Source organism: Podarcis cretensis (genome assembly GCF_951804945.1).
Source record: "Podarcis cretensis genome assembly, chromosome: 5".
NCBI classification, from domain to species: domain Eukaryota; kingdom Metazoa; phylum Chordata; class Lepidosauria; order Squamata; family Lacertidae; genus Podarcis; species Podarcis cretensis.
Window position 1 is genome coordinate 74464264 of NC_137174.1, and position 14815 is coordinate 74479078.

At 39.9% G+C, this 14815-nt stretch overlaps 1 protein-coding gene across 1 annotated transcript in view; it reads right to left on the reverse strand.

Moving 5' to 3' along the window:
• Nucleotides 1-14815, reverse strand: part of XRN1 (5'-3' exoribonuclease 1) — a 53945-nt gene that overhangs the window by 38657 nt on the left and 473 nt on the right. The window contains exons 2-15 of the mRNA XM_079977539.1: nucleotides 11238-11470; nucleotides 9646-9743; nucleotides 8248-8357; nucleotides 8050-8160; nucleotides 6239-6321; nucleotides 6000-6087; nucleotides 5739-5907; nucleotides 5447-5514; nucleotides 3446-3574; nucleotides 3190-3259; nucleotides 2586-2691; nucleotides 2193-2282; nucleotides 1024-1180; nucleotides 558-677 (exon numbers count right to left, since the gene is read on the reverse strand). Of these exons, the coding sequence (XP_079833665.1) occupies nucleotides 558-677; nucleotides 1024-1180; nucleotides 2193-2282; nucleotides 2586-2691; nucleotides 3190-3259; nucleotides 3446-3574; nucleotides 5447-5514; nucleotides 5739-5907; nucleotides 6000-6087; nucleotides 6239-6321; nucleotides 8050-8160; nucleotides 8248-8357; nucleotides 9646-9743; nucleotides 11238-11470 (1632 nt within the window). The remainder of the gene's footprint in view (nucleotides 1-557; nucleotides 678-1023; nucleotides 1181-2192; nucleotides 2283-2585; nucleotides 2692-3189; nucleotides 3260-3445; nucleotides 3575-5446; nucleotides 5515-5738; nucleotides 5908-5999; nucleotides 6088-6238; nucleotides 6322-8049; nucleotides 8161-8247; nucleotides 8358-9645; nucleotides 9744-11237; nucleotides 11471-14815) is intronic.

Consider the following 14815-nt stretch of genomic DNA (forward strand, 5'->3'; position numbering starts at 1 on the left):
GATTAAATTATTATTATTATTACTACTACTACTACTATTATTATTATTATTATTAATTATTATTAATTTCTTACCTACCCTTTAACTGGGAGGTCCCAGGATGAGTAGCATTGAATCTGGACTAAATATGGCTAAGAGTACAGCTCTATCATGTCCAAAGGATGGTTTGAACATTATTCCCCCTGTTTTGCCTAAGGTTGCCCCTGGGAATACTTAGAAGTGGGCCACCCCTGCTCTTCTCCAGGAGAGAATACTGTACTGTGGCATTTTTTTTCTGAAAGGGTGATTCATAATTATTTGAAGCCTAGAATGACTGGAGCCCATTTACTAACTCTTCTTGGGTATAGTATTGGGGACAGAGGTAGAAAAGTAAAGAACTAACCTCCCAATGTTATTGGTCTTTGTAAATTAACCACTGGAGCACACAGATAGCTATTGCTGATTCAACTTATCTGGTCTCAAATTTGGAAGAAAAATAAAACTAAACCATGCAAACCAGGCCTTGGTTTAAACAGTTTACTAGTCACTTTATGATCAAACAATGGTAGAGTTCTTACCTCATCAATAAATGGTATTAAAACCACTGCTTCCCATTCTTGTTGCTTTCCATTTAGATCAGTTTTAAATTCAGTTGGATAATATTCAATAATGGGAGATTCTTCACCAGTCATCAAATGCTAAAGAATTGGATGTAAGTAATCAAAGTTAAGCAATAGGAATTCAGATTAACTACATTTTAAAAGAAGACTATGATTAGACCTAACTAACATTAGCCCTTACTGATGGAAAGTAAATTATTTCTATAGCCTTTTGGTCAAAGAATTTAGAATTTGGACAAGGTTCCTTTTTCAGTGGTACTTAACTAAGCAAATCCCTGTATGGAGAATGTGTGTGTGTGTGTGTGTGTGTGTGTGTGTGTGTATATATAAAATGCACAAGAGTAGGATTGAAATTATCTTTGTAAAATAGAAGGACAGTAGCCATAATGATGAATGATGAATCCCTCTAAAGATATTTAACTACCTGGTAGCATTTTGGCAGCAAATCCTTGCTGGCTGCTGGAAGTACTGCAAGAAGCTGTTCAAATGGCATGAATGGTTTTCCTAAATCCAAGTGGATTTTCAGTTCACTGATGTTGCAGATATCTGAGAGGTAAGGTGCATAATGGTAGGGGTAGAACCTACAAGGAAGAAAGATGCTATTTTAGTTCAACAACGGTTGCAGCTGTATGAAAAGCATAAACACATACATTGTAATCTTATTTATTTTAATGGTCTGGAGGAAGGACAAAATCACAAATAATTAGACAAGGTATGTAACTCAGACAGCACTGCTCTAAATTGTATGGGGTGAGGAGGAGTGGTTTAAGGAACTGGGTGTCAAGTGGCAGCTATATGTGTAGTCTAAAACAGTGGTTTTTAACCAGGGTGCCTTGAATGATGGTCAGGGCAACACTGGCTTGGCACCTGTCCCTCTTTCCTTCCCTCCCTGCTCTGATGCCCTCTTGTGTCTCTGCCTCCCAAATGACTGAACAGCTGTTTGTTGCAACAGCCCTGGCTACAAGCAGGCTCGAAGTAAGCAAGCAAGCGGGCAAGGGAGCCCAGCCTGCCAGCCAGTCAGCCCTTGCTGTTGGGAATGGGCAGACAAGTGGGAGGCTGGGCAGGCAGGCACTGTGCCGGCCTTTCTTGTGCTTGCTGTGTGCAAGACATGCCTAGGAGTTGAGTGCCCAGTGCTGAAAGGGAGCCTTTCCACCATGCAAGCCTGGCAGCACCTGCTGCCGCCACTGCTGCCTCCCAGTTAAGATGCTAGACTCAAGTTCACCTTTGTCCAGTCTCCGTTGGGCCACAAAGGCTGGGGGCATCTTCTTCCCAGGCCTCTGTGGGGCAGTGTTAGGAGGCACCTCTCTTAGGGGCATGGGGGCAGCTCAAGAGACCAGAGGACTCCCAAGGAGGTGGGAAGAGAAGAGGCTGAGGGAACACTCCATAAGGGATGGTGTTTGGAAAAGGGTGAGAGGCTGACAGCTCTGCAGGCAAGGGCTGTCATAACCGGGCTCCTGAGCACCACAGGGGTGCCGCAGAAAGAATGTAGTTGGCCAAGGGAGCCGTGGACTCAAAAATGTTGAAAACCTCTGGTCTAAAACACACTTGATTGCAAAGCTGATATAAGCATTCCACTTGTAAATTTCATCTTACCAGCTCCATGACTGAACCCCATGGTAGTAGTAGTGCAATATCCACTGTATTGCCTGGACGTAACATTCTGCCTGGTCAGCTAGAAAGGCACTAAAACAAAAATACCAAAAATTGGCATATATTTTCTCCTTTCACTTACAAATAAGGTTGAGAATGAAGCTGATTTAGCTATTACCTCCAGCTATTTCAGAGGCATGGGTTGAGATAAAACGTTAAAACATTTTAAATTCACTAACAGAAATTATGTACCGTATTTAATCGCTTCAGTTACTATAAATGAAGCACATGTACTATAACTGGAGCACAGGTTCTCCTTTTTTAATTTAGAAACTGTAACCCACTTGGAGGAGTTCCAGTGCTCATGCAAGAAGCCATTTTGTTGTTAATACTTACTCTGAAACTACTTCTACACCCATCTTGGTCATATAGTATGTTCTTTTGTATTGCCTAAACTCTGTCTCAAACAAATCATCATCTTCTGGCTCATCTTCTACTGAAGCTAAAATGAAAAATAAAATCGAGCAATTAACTTGTTGTATACCACAATTCACATCTGCTATTTATTCTTTTTCATTTTTTTAATAAGCTGTATGCAGCACTTCATTGTAAAAATCCTCAAAGTGTGAAACAATAAAATCAAGAAAAATTTACAACCATGCTTAGAAACATACAAAGGTTAAAATACTAAAATGTAATAAAATTTCCTCAGGTTTATAAGCATCTGGGTAGGCTTGTCTAAACAAGATTGTTTTTATCAGGCACCGAAAGGAGTACAGCAAATATGCTTGCTTGAAATTAAAATGAACCTAGCAGAAAACTTTTGAAGTGTGCAAATAGTATGGAAAATGGCAAGTAAAAACAGCTTCCTTAAAAAAAAATAATCATTGTCTTTTACTCACTTTCACTTAAAAAGTAAAATGCCAAGAACCGCGGTCTCACAGATAATTTATGTACACAAGTTTAGCCAGCACAGGCGCCCCACAACAATTGGACTCACTTTTTAAAGATGCTACAGTTCCATTGTCAGTTTTCTCCAAAGCAGCCAAGCACATAGCGCTTTCCTGAGCCTGTTAAAATTGTGATTGATACTTTAAATAACACAGAGTGATATGCATATAGCATCAATTCACAGAAGCTGTGATGGTAAAGAGTGAAATTTCAATGCTACAAGAATGCATTGTCTTTATAAATGACTTGGATGAAGGAATCGAAGGGACGCTCATCAAATTTGCAGATGACACCAGACTACTAACCTTGCGCTTCTTCTGCATTCTTGATTCTTCTGCAGCAATACCAGCTGCCTCATTCAGATATTTATTGCCCACTTTGCTTTCAAACCACTTCAGATCTAAAAAGATTTCACTGAAATGCTCACGGTCAAACTGTTAAAATAAATGGAAGAAAGAAAAGCATTATCATTATACTTCTAATCTATTTCAAGGCAAATTTCTCAAGGAGATATTTGAACTCCAAAGCCTATTTTCCGGATCATAACATTCAGATGGCAGACTGGGAAAGGTTATGGAAAACAGACCTGAAATTTACGGCCTGTTGTTCCTTGAAAGAGAATTATGTGAAAATGATGCACCGATGGTATTTGACTCCTACTAAGTTGGCAAAAGGGACGCAGGTGGCGCTGTGGGTTAAAGCCTCAGCGCCTAGGGCTTGCCGATCGAAAGGTCGGCGGTTCGAATCCCTGCGGCGGGGTGCGCTCCCGCTGCTCGGTCCCAGCGCCTGCCAACCTAGCAGTTCGAAAGCACCTCCGGGTGCAAGTAGATAAATAGGGACCGCTTACCAGCGGGAAGGTAAACGGCGTTTCCGTGTGCGGCTCTGGCTTGCCAGAGCAGCGATGTCACGCTGGCCACGTGACCCGGAAGTGTCTCCGGACAGCGCTGGCCCCTGGCCTCTTAAGTGAGATGGGCGCACAACCCCAGAGTCTTTCAAGACTGGCCCGTACGGGCAGGGGTACCTTTACCTTTACCTTTAAGTTGGCAAAAATGTATAGGACAAGTACAAATACCTGCTGGAAATGTAAAGAAAAAGAAGGTACCTTTTATCATATGTGGTGGACTTGAAAGGTGGTAAAAGCTTTCTGGGAGATGATATATAATGAAATGGGGAAAAAAGTTTAAAATGACATTTGCTAAAAAACCAGTAATTTCTTAGGAATTACTGGTACAGATATTCCAAAAGACCAGAAAAGACTTTTGATGTATGGAACAACAGTCGCCCAAATGCTACTAGACCAGAGATGGAAGGAAGACACAGTCCCGACCAGAGAAGAATGGCAAACCAAGGTGATAGACTATGCTGAAATGGCAAAGCTGACTGGAAAACTCAGGAATCAAGAGGACAAAAACTTTATAAAAGAATGGGAAAAATTTATAAGTTATCAAAGAGACCACTGTAAGCAGATGGAAACATTGGCAGGATTTTGAATCACCTGTAGTGTAACAATTATCATGGAAAATATGGATTGATATAATAATTAAGAGTTTCAAGAAGATGGAGTTTTTAACTGATTAAAATGGGACTCCAGGGAAGGGGTGGGGGAGTCCTGAGATTCCGAGGAATCTCTTTATATGGATATGCAATTGAATTTTTTCTATAAACGTGTATTGTAAAAACCAAATTAAACTGTTTTCAAAAAAAGCAGCAGCATATTTTCATACCACCATTTTCAGCTGCAGATCTGGCAGGTTGGAACAGTTTACCTGTTTAGCACTAGTGGAAGTTTATCATACACTGGCGGCGGCAGGGGGGGGGGGTTGCTATGACACAAAAAGTCAAAAAGTGAAGCTATGCTGATTTACAGAAGCAGAATATATTTGAGAGGTACAGATTTAGTGGCTTGACTGAGATAAAAAGAAAGGTAATTCCAGCATAAGAAAAGCAGATTGGTAATGTTACAGTTATAAAATCAGAAAATACGATTCTCCTTGCATACTCTGTAACATGTGTGGTGGAAAGTTGCTTTTTTTCCTTTACTGGACATGCATGATGGGAAGCCAGAATCATATACATGCAGCGTGTCCGCTAATTCAAAAATGGATGAAGCTGCCCAATATTTTCAATCATGCTACTTTCAAAATTTTCAAGCATCTCTCCACCTTGATGACAGCTAGAATTATTTTCTTTTTCTTTTGAATGAAAAGCTCAGGTTCTCAGATTAGAGAGCAAACCTGCACACTGAAGGTATAGATGGGGCTTTAAGTTAAGACTTTAGTTTTGCTCAGAATAAAAAATATACTTACATCTGACAATTTTGTAAGGTATTTCTCAAAGCGAGGTAAGTTGAGGTGCCCACTTTCATTAATGTAACCTATTAGAGAAGAAAAATATGATTCATGCTTATAATCATGAGCTGCTTTTCCTGCAGGCACACTGTATCGAAGAGGAGCAACATGAGCAATATAACTCAGAAAATTAAGACTGGATTCCCTGCTGTCTTTTCCATTCTGCAGTCTCCTCTGTAATATTGTCACAATTGCAACAAGAAGCAATCTTGAAACTGACCATATTGCATTAGCTTTGTGAGACTCTTACCTCCAAGCTTAGGCAAAATATCCATGTATGTTCTATACAGCAGTGGCAGTGCATCATGGTTAATATGAAAGTGAGGTAGATGAGGGATAAAATCATTTCCAACAAGAAAGCCCATTAAGATCCAGTCATCTATTATTCTGTCAACTTCATATGTAAACGATATCTTGTCCTGATAAACAAAAGTTCGATAGAAACAATTCGTGACCAATGCCTTATGCAAACCTTTAAACCATTTTTGCCCTGTGGTCCATCCATACTTACTTTAACTGGTGAGAATTCATAGTCAATATATTCTCTCATTAATGACAAGTGCAGTAAATGAAAAGTGGTTTCTTCTGGGGCACACGCTCTGTAAAATTATTGACCACAAATAAGTAAGCTGATGGAAATTCTATAAATAATTCAATATCAAATATTCATTTTTTAAAAATGATGTAGCTATCTAGTGGTTTTGTTCAATTTTCCTTTTTTATGCAATTCATATTTTTTAGAAGAGTTACCTTTGTGACTTTTTGCCACCAAACCGAACCTCTTCTCTTAAAAGGGAAAAATGTGGCTCATGACTTGTCAGTCCAAGCATAATCTGTTGAAAGAAACATTTTAAATGTTTTTACCCCTAAAACCAGTCACTTTAACAAAGTAGCTTTGAGTCTACAAAAGCTTATGCCATAATACATTTGTCAGTATTTAAGGTTCCACAAGACACTTTGTTTTTGAGGTAAGCATACTTAAAATATTTTGCTGCAACTCTGAATTATTAGTTCTTTTATGGGAAAGCAAGTAATCGCAGGTCTAAAATGATCTCAATGAGACTCAAGCATGGCGAGTGCCCCCATCTTCCAATAGCATTATTCTAGTAGTTGCCACACTACTTAAACTACTTTTCAAATCTACACAAATTAAAAAAGTTGTAGTCAAGAATTTTATTTTTCTTAACTTTTTCACAAATTTATATATCACTTGATTGTAACAAAAGCTCTAAGCAATTTCTGATAAATATTAAGACTATCAATTAAAAACAGTTAAAAACAAGGAATTAATCCCCCCAAAAAACAATCATCAATGTAAGATGCTTTGAGCACTAAAATATTGTGAAAAGAACACACTAGGCCTGCAACTTACACAGAGATTATGTTCCAGGGATTGTGCCTAAAATAAAAACTCATTGGGTTCAATGGCAGGTGGTATTGCCAAAGTCAGAACTCTATGTCCTCCCTTTTTTGCCATGTGTGTAAACAAATTTAAAGTGCACAACTTAAGGGCCTACTGCACAGCAAAGATGCCTGCGTTATGTCAATGGGCAGGGAATTCCAAACTACAGGGTCAGCTACACTAAAAAAACTTTTTCATTCATGTGCAAAATCAATACAGTGGTACCTCAGGTTAAGTACTTAATTCGTTCCAGAGGTCCATTCTTAACCTGAAACTGTTCTTAACCTGAAGCACCACTTTAGCTAATGGGGCCTCCTGCTGCCGCCAGAGCACAATTTCTGTTCTCATCCTGAAGCAAAGTTCTTAACCTGAGGTAATATTTCTGGGTTAGCAGAGTCTGTAACCTGAAGCGTCTGTAACCTGAAGCGTATGTAACCCGAGGTACCACTGTATTGTGTGGCATCTGTAACAGTGCTGCAGATCAAAGCTGTCAAGTGAGCATACATGGGCTGAGAAGATCCTGCAAATAAACTGGTCCCAAGCTGCTTTATATACTAATATTAACACCCTGAACTTGGCCCAATAACAAATCAGCAACCAGAGCAGATCTCTGGACAGAGCACCTCACTCCTGCCTGTCTCACTCATTGTGCATGAGCTGCAGTTTCCAGATCAAGCCCAAGAGAAGTCACACACAGACTGCAGTGTAGTAATTTAATCGTGAAATCACCAGTGGTCGCTACTGTGGTCAAACTCTCCTGGTCCTGAAACGGCTGGCTGTTGCTGTTGTACCAGGCATAGCTGGTAAAAAATGCTTCTAGTTACTGAGGCTACCTGGGCCTCCAGAGACAAAGCTGGTTCCAGAAGCACCCAGACACAGTGTTAACTGCGCTTTCAGCTAGACTGCAATCCTGTCCAGGGCAGGCAGTTGACCAAATTTTCTGTCACAGGAACGCGTCACTCACAGCAGCTCAGTCTTGCCGGAATTCAAGATCAGGTTATGATGTGAGAGGGTGATGAGAAATCTCTGGGCCCACGTAAAAGCATTTATTGCAGTCTGAAGAGACACTGTGGTTAATAGCCACATATATTTATATCCAGAATTTAATTTATTCCCAAATCTACACATTCCCACGCATACACTTTCAATCTGAACGTACCAAGTCAGCATCCAAACCGTACAGACAGTGCCTTGTATTTGGATCGTGGTCAGGCTTTGCTTTCTCTGACCTTATAAATTCCATAATTTTATGTTCCCCTTCTCCAGGTGTCTGAACAAAAAAAGAACAAAATAAAATTAATAAATACTGCTTTGTTTAGTATTAATGTTGTAAGAAATTACTAATGTAAAAAGTAACCTCATGGCCTGATAAGTAGACAGTTACGCCTTGCCAGGATTTGTCTGTTGAAATCTTCATATTTACAAAATACTTCAGATGTTCATGCAACCTGGCCATGAATTCAGTCCCTAGTAACATAAATACGAAAGTTAAATCTTCACAGACTGAAATCTCAGAAAAGAATTAAAACCTGTTTCACTGGAAAAGATTAACAATCAACAGAAATGGGAAACAAACAATCATTTTACCTTTTACAAAGAGAGACACGTTTTTAGAAATCAATGTTTCTCACAAAAATAGATGGTATACTACAATTAAAGATGGCACTATGACAGTATAAACTGTTCAGAATTCTAAAATGTGTTTTGGAATTTCAGCATTTTTATTTTGCTTCAACTGTGTTTTCCTGTTTCTGGTAAAGACAGCGTCAGAGATTCCCATGCATTAAGCACTTGCTGATCTAGACTTTTGAGGGAAGACATTACCTGGTTCTCCAGTCTCAAGAGTTGTGCCTGAACCAGAAAATTTGTGACTTCCAGTTTATAGTAGCTCGACAAAGAATAGCAACAGGGATAAGAGAAAAGAGGATTTAGCTTAAGTGACTCTGTACCCCCATGGAGATAAAAATGAATTTAAGTTCCATTTTGAAAGTCTTGCTGACAGCTTTTATGGGCCAAAATTGCTCAAAAGTCACACAGCATCCTTTGGAATCAACATGAGCTGGAGAAGCGGGATTCTTTGCATTTGTGCATGGAAATCTTTTTTCTATTTTTGTATCATAAGGTAAAATGTCCTAGTTGACTAATGAAATAGAAAAATGCAATATAGTATAGCTAGTGTGTTCAATGTTACACTCATTTTCCATGCGGTGTTTATTGCTACTTCCTTTTTTTTAACTTTGTTTGCTTCATTTAACACTTCTTATCTCAGAATTTCAAAAACAGAGACTGCCTTAGATCACCAAACCAAAGACCGCTCAAAAATCTGTGTTTGGATGGCTAAATGCTCTTGGGCATAAAAAGAATATGATAGGAAATTTTAGTTGACTATAACCACAAGTAATTTCTATGCATTACATATTTTCTGGTTTCCAAAGTTACCCTGGGATAAAGACAAACATTTGCCACTGTAACCGTAGCTCAAAACAAACCACTGCTAGTTTTTTCTATAGTGCAACGCACAAGAGCAGTCTCATAACAATAAGCCTGATTATCAATTTGCCACCATTTTCAAGTCATTAATTTCTAAAAAGCATTCACCTGAGTTAATTGCTAGAAACCTTTGGCTTACAGCACTTTTGAAAACCACATCCTTTAATTTCAAATGAGCTGTAAGGGGCAGAAAGAAGGATGCAATTCCAGATGGCAGCTTAGCACCCGAATGTAAGAACATTAAAAATTAAGCAGAGTCCTCTACCTGGTGTAATGCAATTGGAATCAAATCTAGCTTCTGTCGGAAGAGTCTCTCCTTTCTCTAATGCCTTCTTTATTTTGTCCTCTGCCTCCTTTGCTGACCTGTAACAATATTTTGCATTTTAGTGCTGTCAAGTATGCACATCATTTCATATACATAATATCAATAATAGCACGAAAACTGTGTAAGGGGTGGGTTTTTATTAGACAGGAGGGGAATAAGCTGAGAGTCAGTGACTTGCTTAAGGCTACTCAGTGAATTAGAGGAGGATGTGAGATTTAAACAGAGACTTTCTGCTTTATAGTTCACACTCATGCACTAAAATTCCAAGCCCTTCTACTCCAATCCCAGTCCCAAATGATTTTTTTTTAACCAAGACAATCATTAATTTAGCTAACCCACACTAATTAGATTTGTATTATTGTGTTTAGTGGAACATAATGCAAAGAAACCCGAGCTTTCTTTTAAATCCTGCTGAAATGAAACTTAGCTGAGTTAAACTTTCTAATAATTTTAGAGACCCTCTTCTTAAGACGCCCAAGTGCATTACCATGAGCTCAAAGCAAGTATTGGTTTCTCCATCAGCTACAATGTCAGCTCCCATACATGTAGAAGCTTCCAAAACACAGTAACACAGAAAACATATCAGTATTGAGATATACAAATATAAAGGTCAAAGTGGGGTGGGACAGACGTATTTTTAAAGTAAGCAGCACAGCACCCAGACTTCAACAAATATGCTCTCCATGACTAGTGCGGTGCTATCAACTGCCAAGCATAAAAAGCAGCCAGTCTTAATCCTTATTTTGAAGCTGTAGAGCTGGGTAGGATTGTCCAAGCATTTGCACTGCAATTCCTGCCACTTCACAGCTCCAAAGGTGGGAGGAAGACCAGGGACTGTTCGGCAGCTGCATGGCAAAGAAGCCTGCAAAGCCTTAGCTAGAAAGGGCCAAACAGGCAAAGATTGTCAACCTTTCCTGCTTCAGAGAAGGAAAGCTGGTGGAACGTAGAGGACACTGCTGCCTGAAGGTGCCTGCTTTATCGCAGCAGTGGACAACACAACATACTCCCATCCCACCATTCCCTTTGCATCCTTGGGAAGCAATGCTCAACAGTGCACACTCCTCCCAGACTTTCCCTTGGGAAAGATCAGGCGGGTGCATTGGATGACACTGCCAAGAGGTGTTCCATACATCTCTGGGAAGAGGCACCCAAAAGTGCATCCTTTCTGCTCCATCTGGTAGATGAAGTGCCTCTTTGGTTTCTGAGAGCATTTTATAGCACTTCCCAAAGGTGCATAGAAAAATTACGTAGGATGTCACCCAACAATGCATGCAGGCCTTTTCCTTGGGAAAAAATTAATGCAGGTGGGCTAACAGGTTGGGGATGCTGGCAACTATTTATTTTCATTTTCTTTCTTTCGTTTTTGCTTATCCAGCAAGGCATCCAAAAACCCTGGAAGGAACACAGCATTTCTTGAAAAAAAATTTTAGCAACAGATACAGTGTTAACTGCCATTGCTTGAGAATAACATGCATTCAGAAGAGGTATGAGGGAACCAATAACAACAAACAAACAAGGAAGAACTCACACACCTAAAACGTCTGCCACGCTGCTGGTTCATTTTTGCTCTTGGAGCAACTCCATCTACTGCCATGAAGAAAACCTTTCTTGGTTTAATAATGCGAAACAATACTTCCAAATAGTGAAATATATCAGCAAAGATCTTGTCTTCAGAGATTCTGAAGTGAACATCATCATCATTAGGGTGTGAACACTGATGAATGATACCATTCATGTCCAGGTACAAGTTGTCAAACTCTGGAATCTAGGAAACATATTAGAGCCATTAATTAATACAAGTAGCAGTTATTCATCCACCTAGCAAGAAACGTTATGCTCCATCTTCCTCCTTTCTGTAGATATGATTCCATACCGGTATATGAAATACTTATTTCATGTGTTACTTCCACCTCTGGAGGAGGGCTCATAATTTTTAACTGTGCATTCTGGAATTGCTGTTTATAGATTTTTGGGTTTGATAAGAAACAATGCAGTCTGATTGTTTACATATCCTGCCAACCTAGCAGTTTGAAAGCACATCAAAGTGCAAGTAGATAAATAGGTACCGCTCCGGCGGGAAGGTAAACGGCGTTTCCGTGCGCTGCTCTGGTTCACCAGAAGCAGCTTAGTCTTGCTGGCAAAATGACCTGGAAGCTGTCTGCGGACAAACGCCGGCTCCCTCGGCCAGTAAAGCGAGATGAGCACCGCAACCCCAGAGTCGTCCGCAACTGGACTTAACGGTCAGGGGTCCCTTTACCTTTAATCAAGAAATGTGTTCTGCTTCTAGCAGCAAGGAAGCCACCAATAGTTGCTATATTATTCTCCCTTACACAGCAGTTACCAGTCCCATTGCAATGTTAAGCCAAACTAAGCATGAATGTGCGACCATGCAGGTACTCACAGTAAAAAGCATAGCTGCTTTGCCTGTCTCATAGTCCTGCTGTCATATCTGCAGCCAAGCTATGGTTTGACTTAAAATTATTTCCAAACCCAAGTTCATGGTTTGTCTTGTTCCACCCTGTCACACAATGAAGTATTACCCACGCTCTGTGACCAACTAGTAATGCCCTAGATTTAACAAGCCAGGAAGGACCAGGGTCAAGGGGCACATTGTCAGGCATATAGCAAGCAGTACCTTGCCAGTGTAAATTAAAAACAACCCCACAAAACACCGACTTTAGCATTGGGTACTTCATTTGAAACTACAACTGCCGAGTCAAGGTCACTCCAAAGTCAAGTTCCTTTATCAAGGTTAAAGTGCTACTCAAAACAGCTAACCAAAATGATAGTATCACATGACAGTGATGCTATGGTACTTTATTGCATATTGTTTTTAGGTGGTCTTTTTCAGTTTCTGTAAATGTAATAGAAATGTTTTAAATTGTATTCTACATTTGGTTTATGTGAGCAACCTTCCCCATTTGTCTTGAAAGACAGCATATAAATTCTGGAGAAAAAAAGGCATTTTTAATTATTGCTAGAAGAAATAGAAAATATGGCTCCAGTTAAAACATTTCACCACTGCAAGCAGCACTTCTGTGTGAGAATGGAAAACAACAGAGCACATTAACAGAAACAAAAGTGAAACCAACCTGCTAAGTATTTCCATAGAGAAATGAAAACTGCAATTTACCTAGGAACATGATCAGGCTATGTGTCAATACATTTTTTCCTAGCAAGTCCTCAAGTATATTAATACTGATGCTATAAATTAAAATAAACTACAAGCAAATATTGCTCCCTGAATGGAAGGCTACAATCTGTATATTATCATGTATCTCAAGGCATATTTACTTAGGGAAAAGTAAATATAGGATTTACTCCCAAGTATATATACACAAGATTGAAAGTAAAGTGTAAGATTCCTGACCATGCATTAGATCAAGGGTGACTAAATCCAAGCTTTGGAGTCTTGTCTGGCACCCCATCAAACTTTTCTCTCCCCCTGACCATCCCACAACTTTGGTGATGGCAAAAAGAGATAAATTTGAACTGGACAACATTGGGATAGGAGAAGTTGTATAAACCTCTGCGCTTAGCCTGGTGCTTTGATGGGCGATTCAAACAGCCCCTCCCTGGATGTCAGACTCTTCATTTGATGGGTGAAGGGGGATGCTAGCCCCACCCCTCCTCAGATGATCTGTAGAGAGCAGCTGAGAAGAGAATTCTGTGTAATAAGATTGTGAGGTGGCTAAATCCACCTGCTGGCAAATGGACCTCAGATGGCTTGGCCAAAAAAAGGTTAGCCACCCCTGTATTTAACAGTAACTATAGCTACAGTGTCTGGTTTTACATCTTTCTAAAACATTTTTTTAAAAATTAATTTTACTATTATCCTATTCTGCCTTTTCTCCACTCCTCAATTTCATCCTCACAACAAACTTTGTAAAGTTGGTTAGGCTGAGAGTGTAACATCAATTAGTGATCCTCAGGGCTCAGTGGGGACTTGAAGTTACCACCACCGTGTCCAATACTTTAACAATGGCACCAATGGCACTCTCAGGTGACACCAGCTTCAAATCAGAAGCCACTCTTTTACATTGATTCAAAGCAGCTGTTCCTTAACCAAAAAAAGCTGTAATTGGTAGATCACCAGGATAAATTGTAGTCAAAGGTTATCAAATAGGCAACAGTGGTCGGCAAAACAATGCGGTGTGTTTAAAGTTCCAGAGTTCAATGGAACTATTTATTTATAGTTTGTTTACTTAGAAAGACTTATCCATCACTTCATCATAAACCTCTGCAGAAAAAATGAATTCAGGATTTTGGCAACTCCACTCCAGGTCAGAGGGTCCTTCTGATTTAGCAGTCTGGCTCATTCTCCATCACCTTCATTCTCTTTCCTGTGGGTAAAATCTCACTTCCATTCAACCATGTATTTTATTGGACCAATTTCTAATGTGGAAGCACACAGTTTTTCCCTGCTCCTCAGAATTCAGGCAGAATAAAGCTTCCTGTTGTTGGCTGACAAATGCAGATATTTCTATACAAGTGTGTACAGGGCGTCGTTCCCAAAGCTGAAGCGTTTCACAGTGAAGGACCAAAGTACAAAGTGTGCCTGAGTTGTTTGTAACAGTTCCCCCATCCTGCTCTTCTTCTCTAAATGAAAAGCAGTCACAGATGGCTGCAGCCAGGAACGAAGGAAGGCTGCAAGGAGAAAAGGACACTCTACAGCCTTTTAAATGTGTTTGTGGGAAGGCGGCTATTGGCTTGTTTGTGGGGTGGGAGGGTTGTTATGTATTTTGTGTTCTCATTTTGTCTTTTCATGTTGTGAACCCCCATGATCTTAACAACACAACACACACCCTTTCCCTACAGGGCATTCCTCTCCAAGCTGTGGCTCCCTGCGGAGATGATGATAGTATTATTACTGCTGTTGCTGCTGTTTTGCTAGATATGCTGGAAGCTGCCCAGAGTGGCTGGGGAAACCCAGTCAGATGGGCAGGGTACAGATAATATAAATGTCGTTGTCGTCGTTATTTGAAGATAATGATGAGCACGACTACATGTATAGTCCCCCTTTTCCAAGGAGCTCAGCAGATATAAGGGGTTTAAAATAATAATAATCAGTAACACATAGATAAGTCGACAAGCCCAGCTGACGGGATAG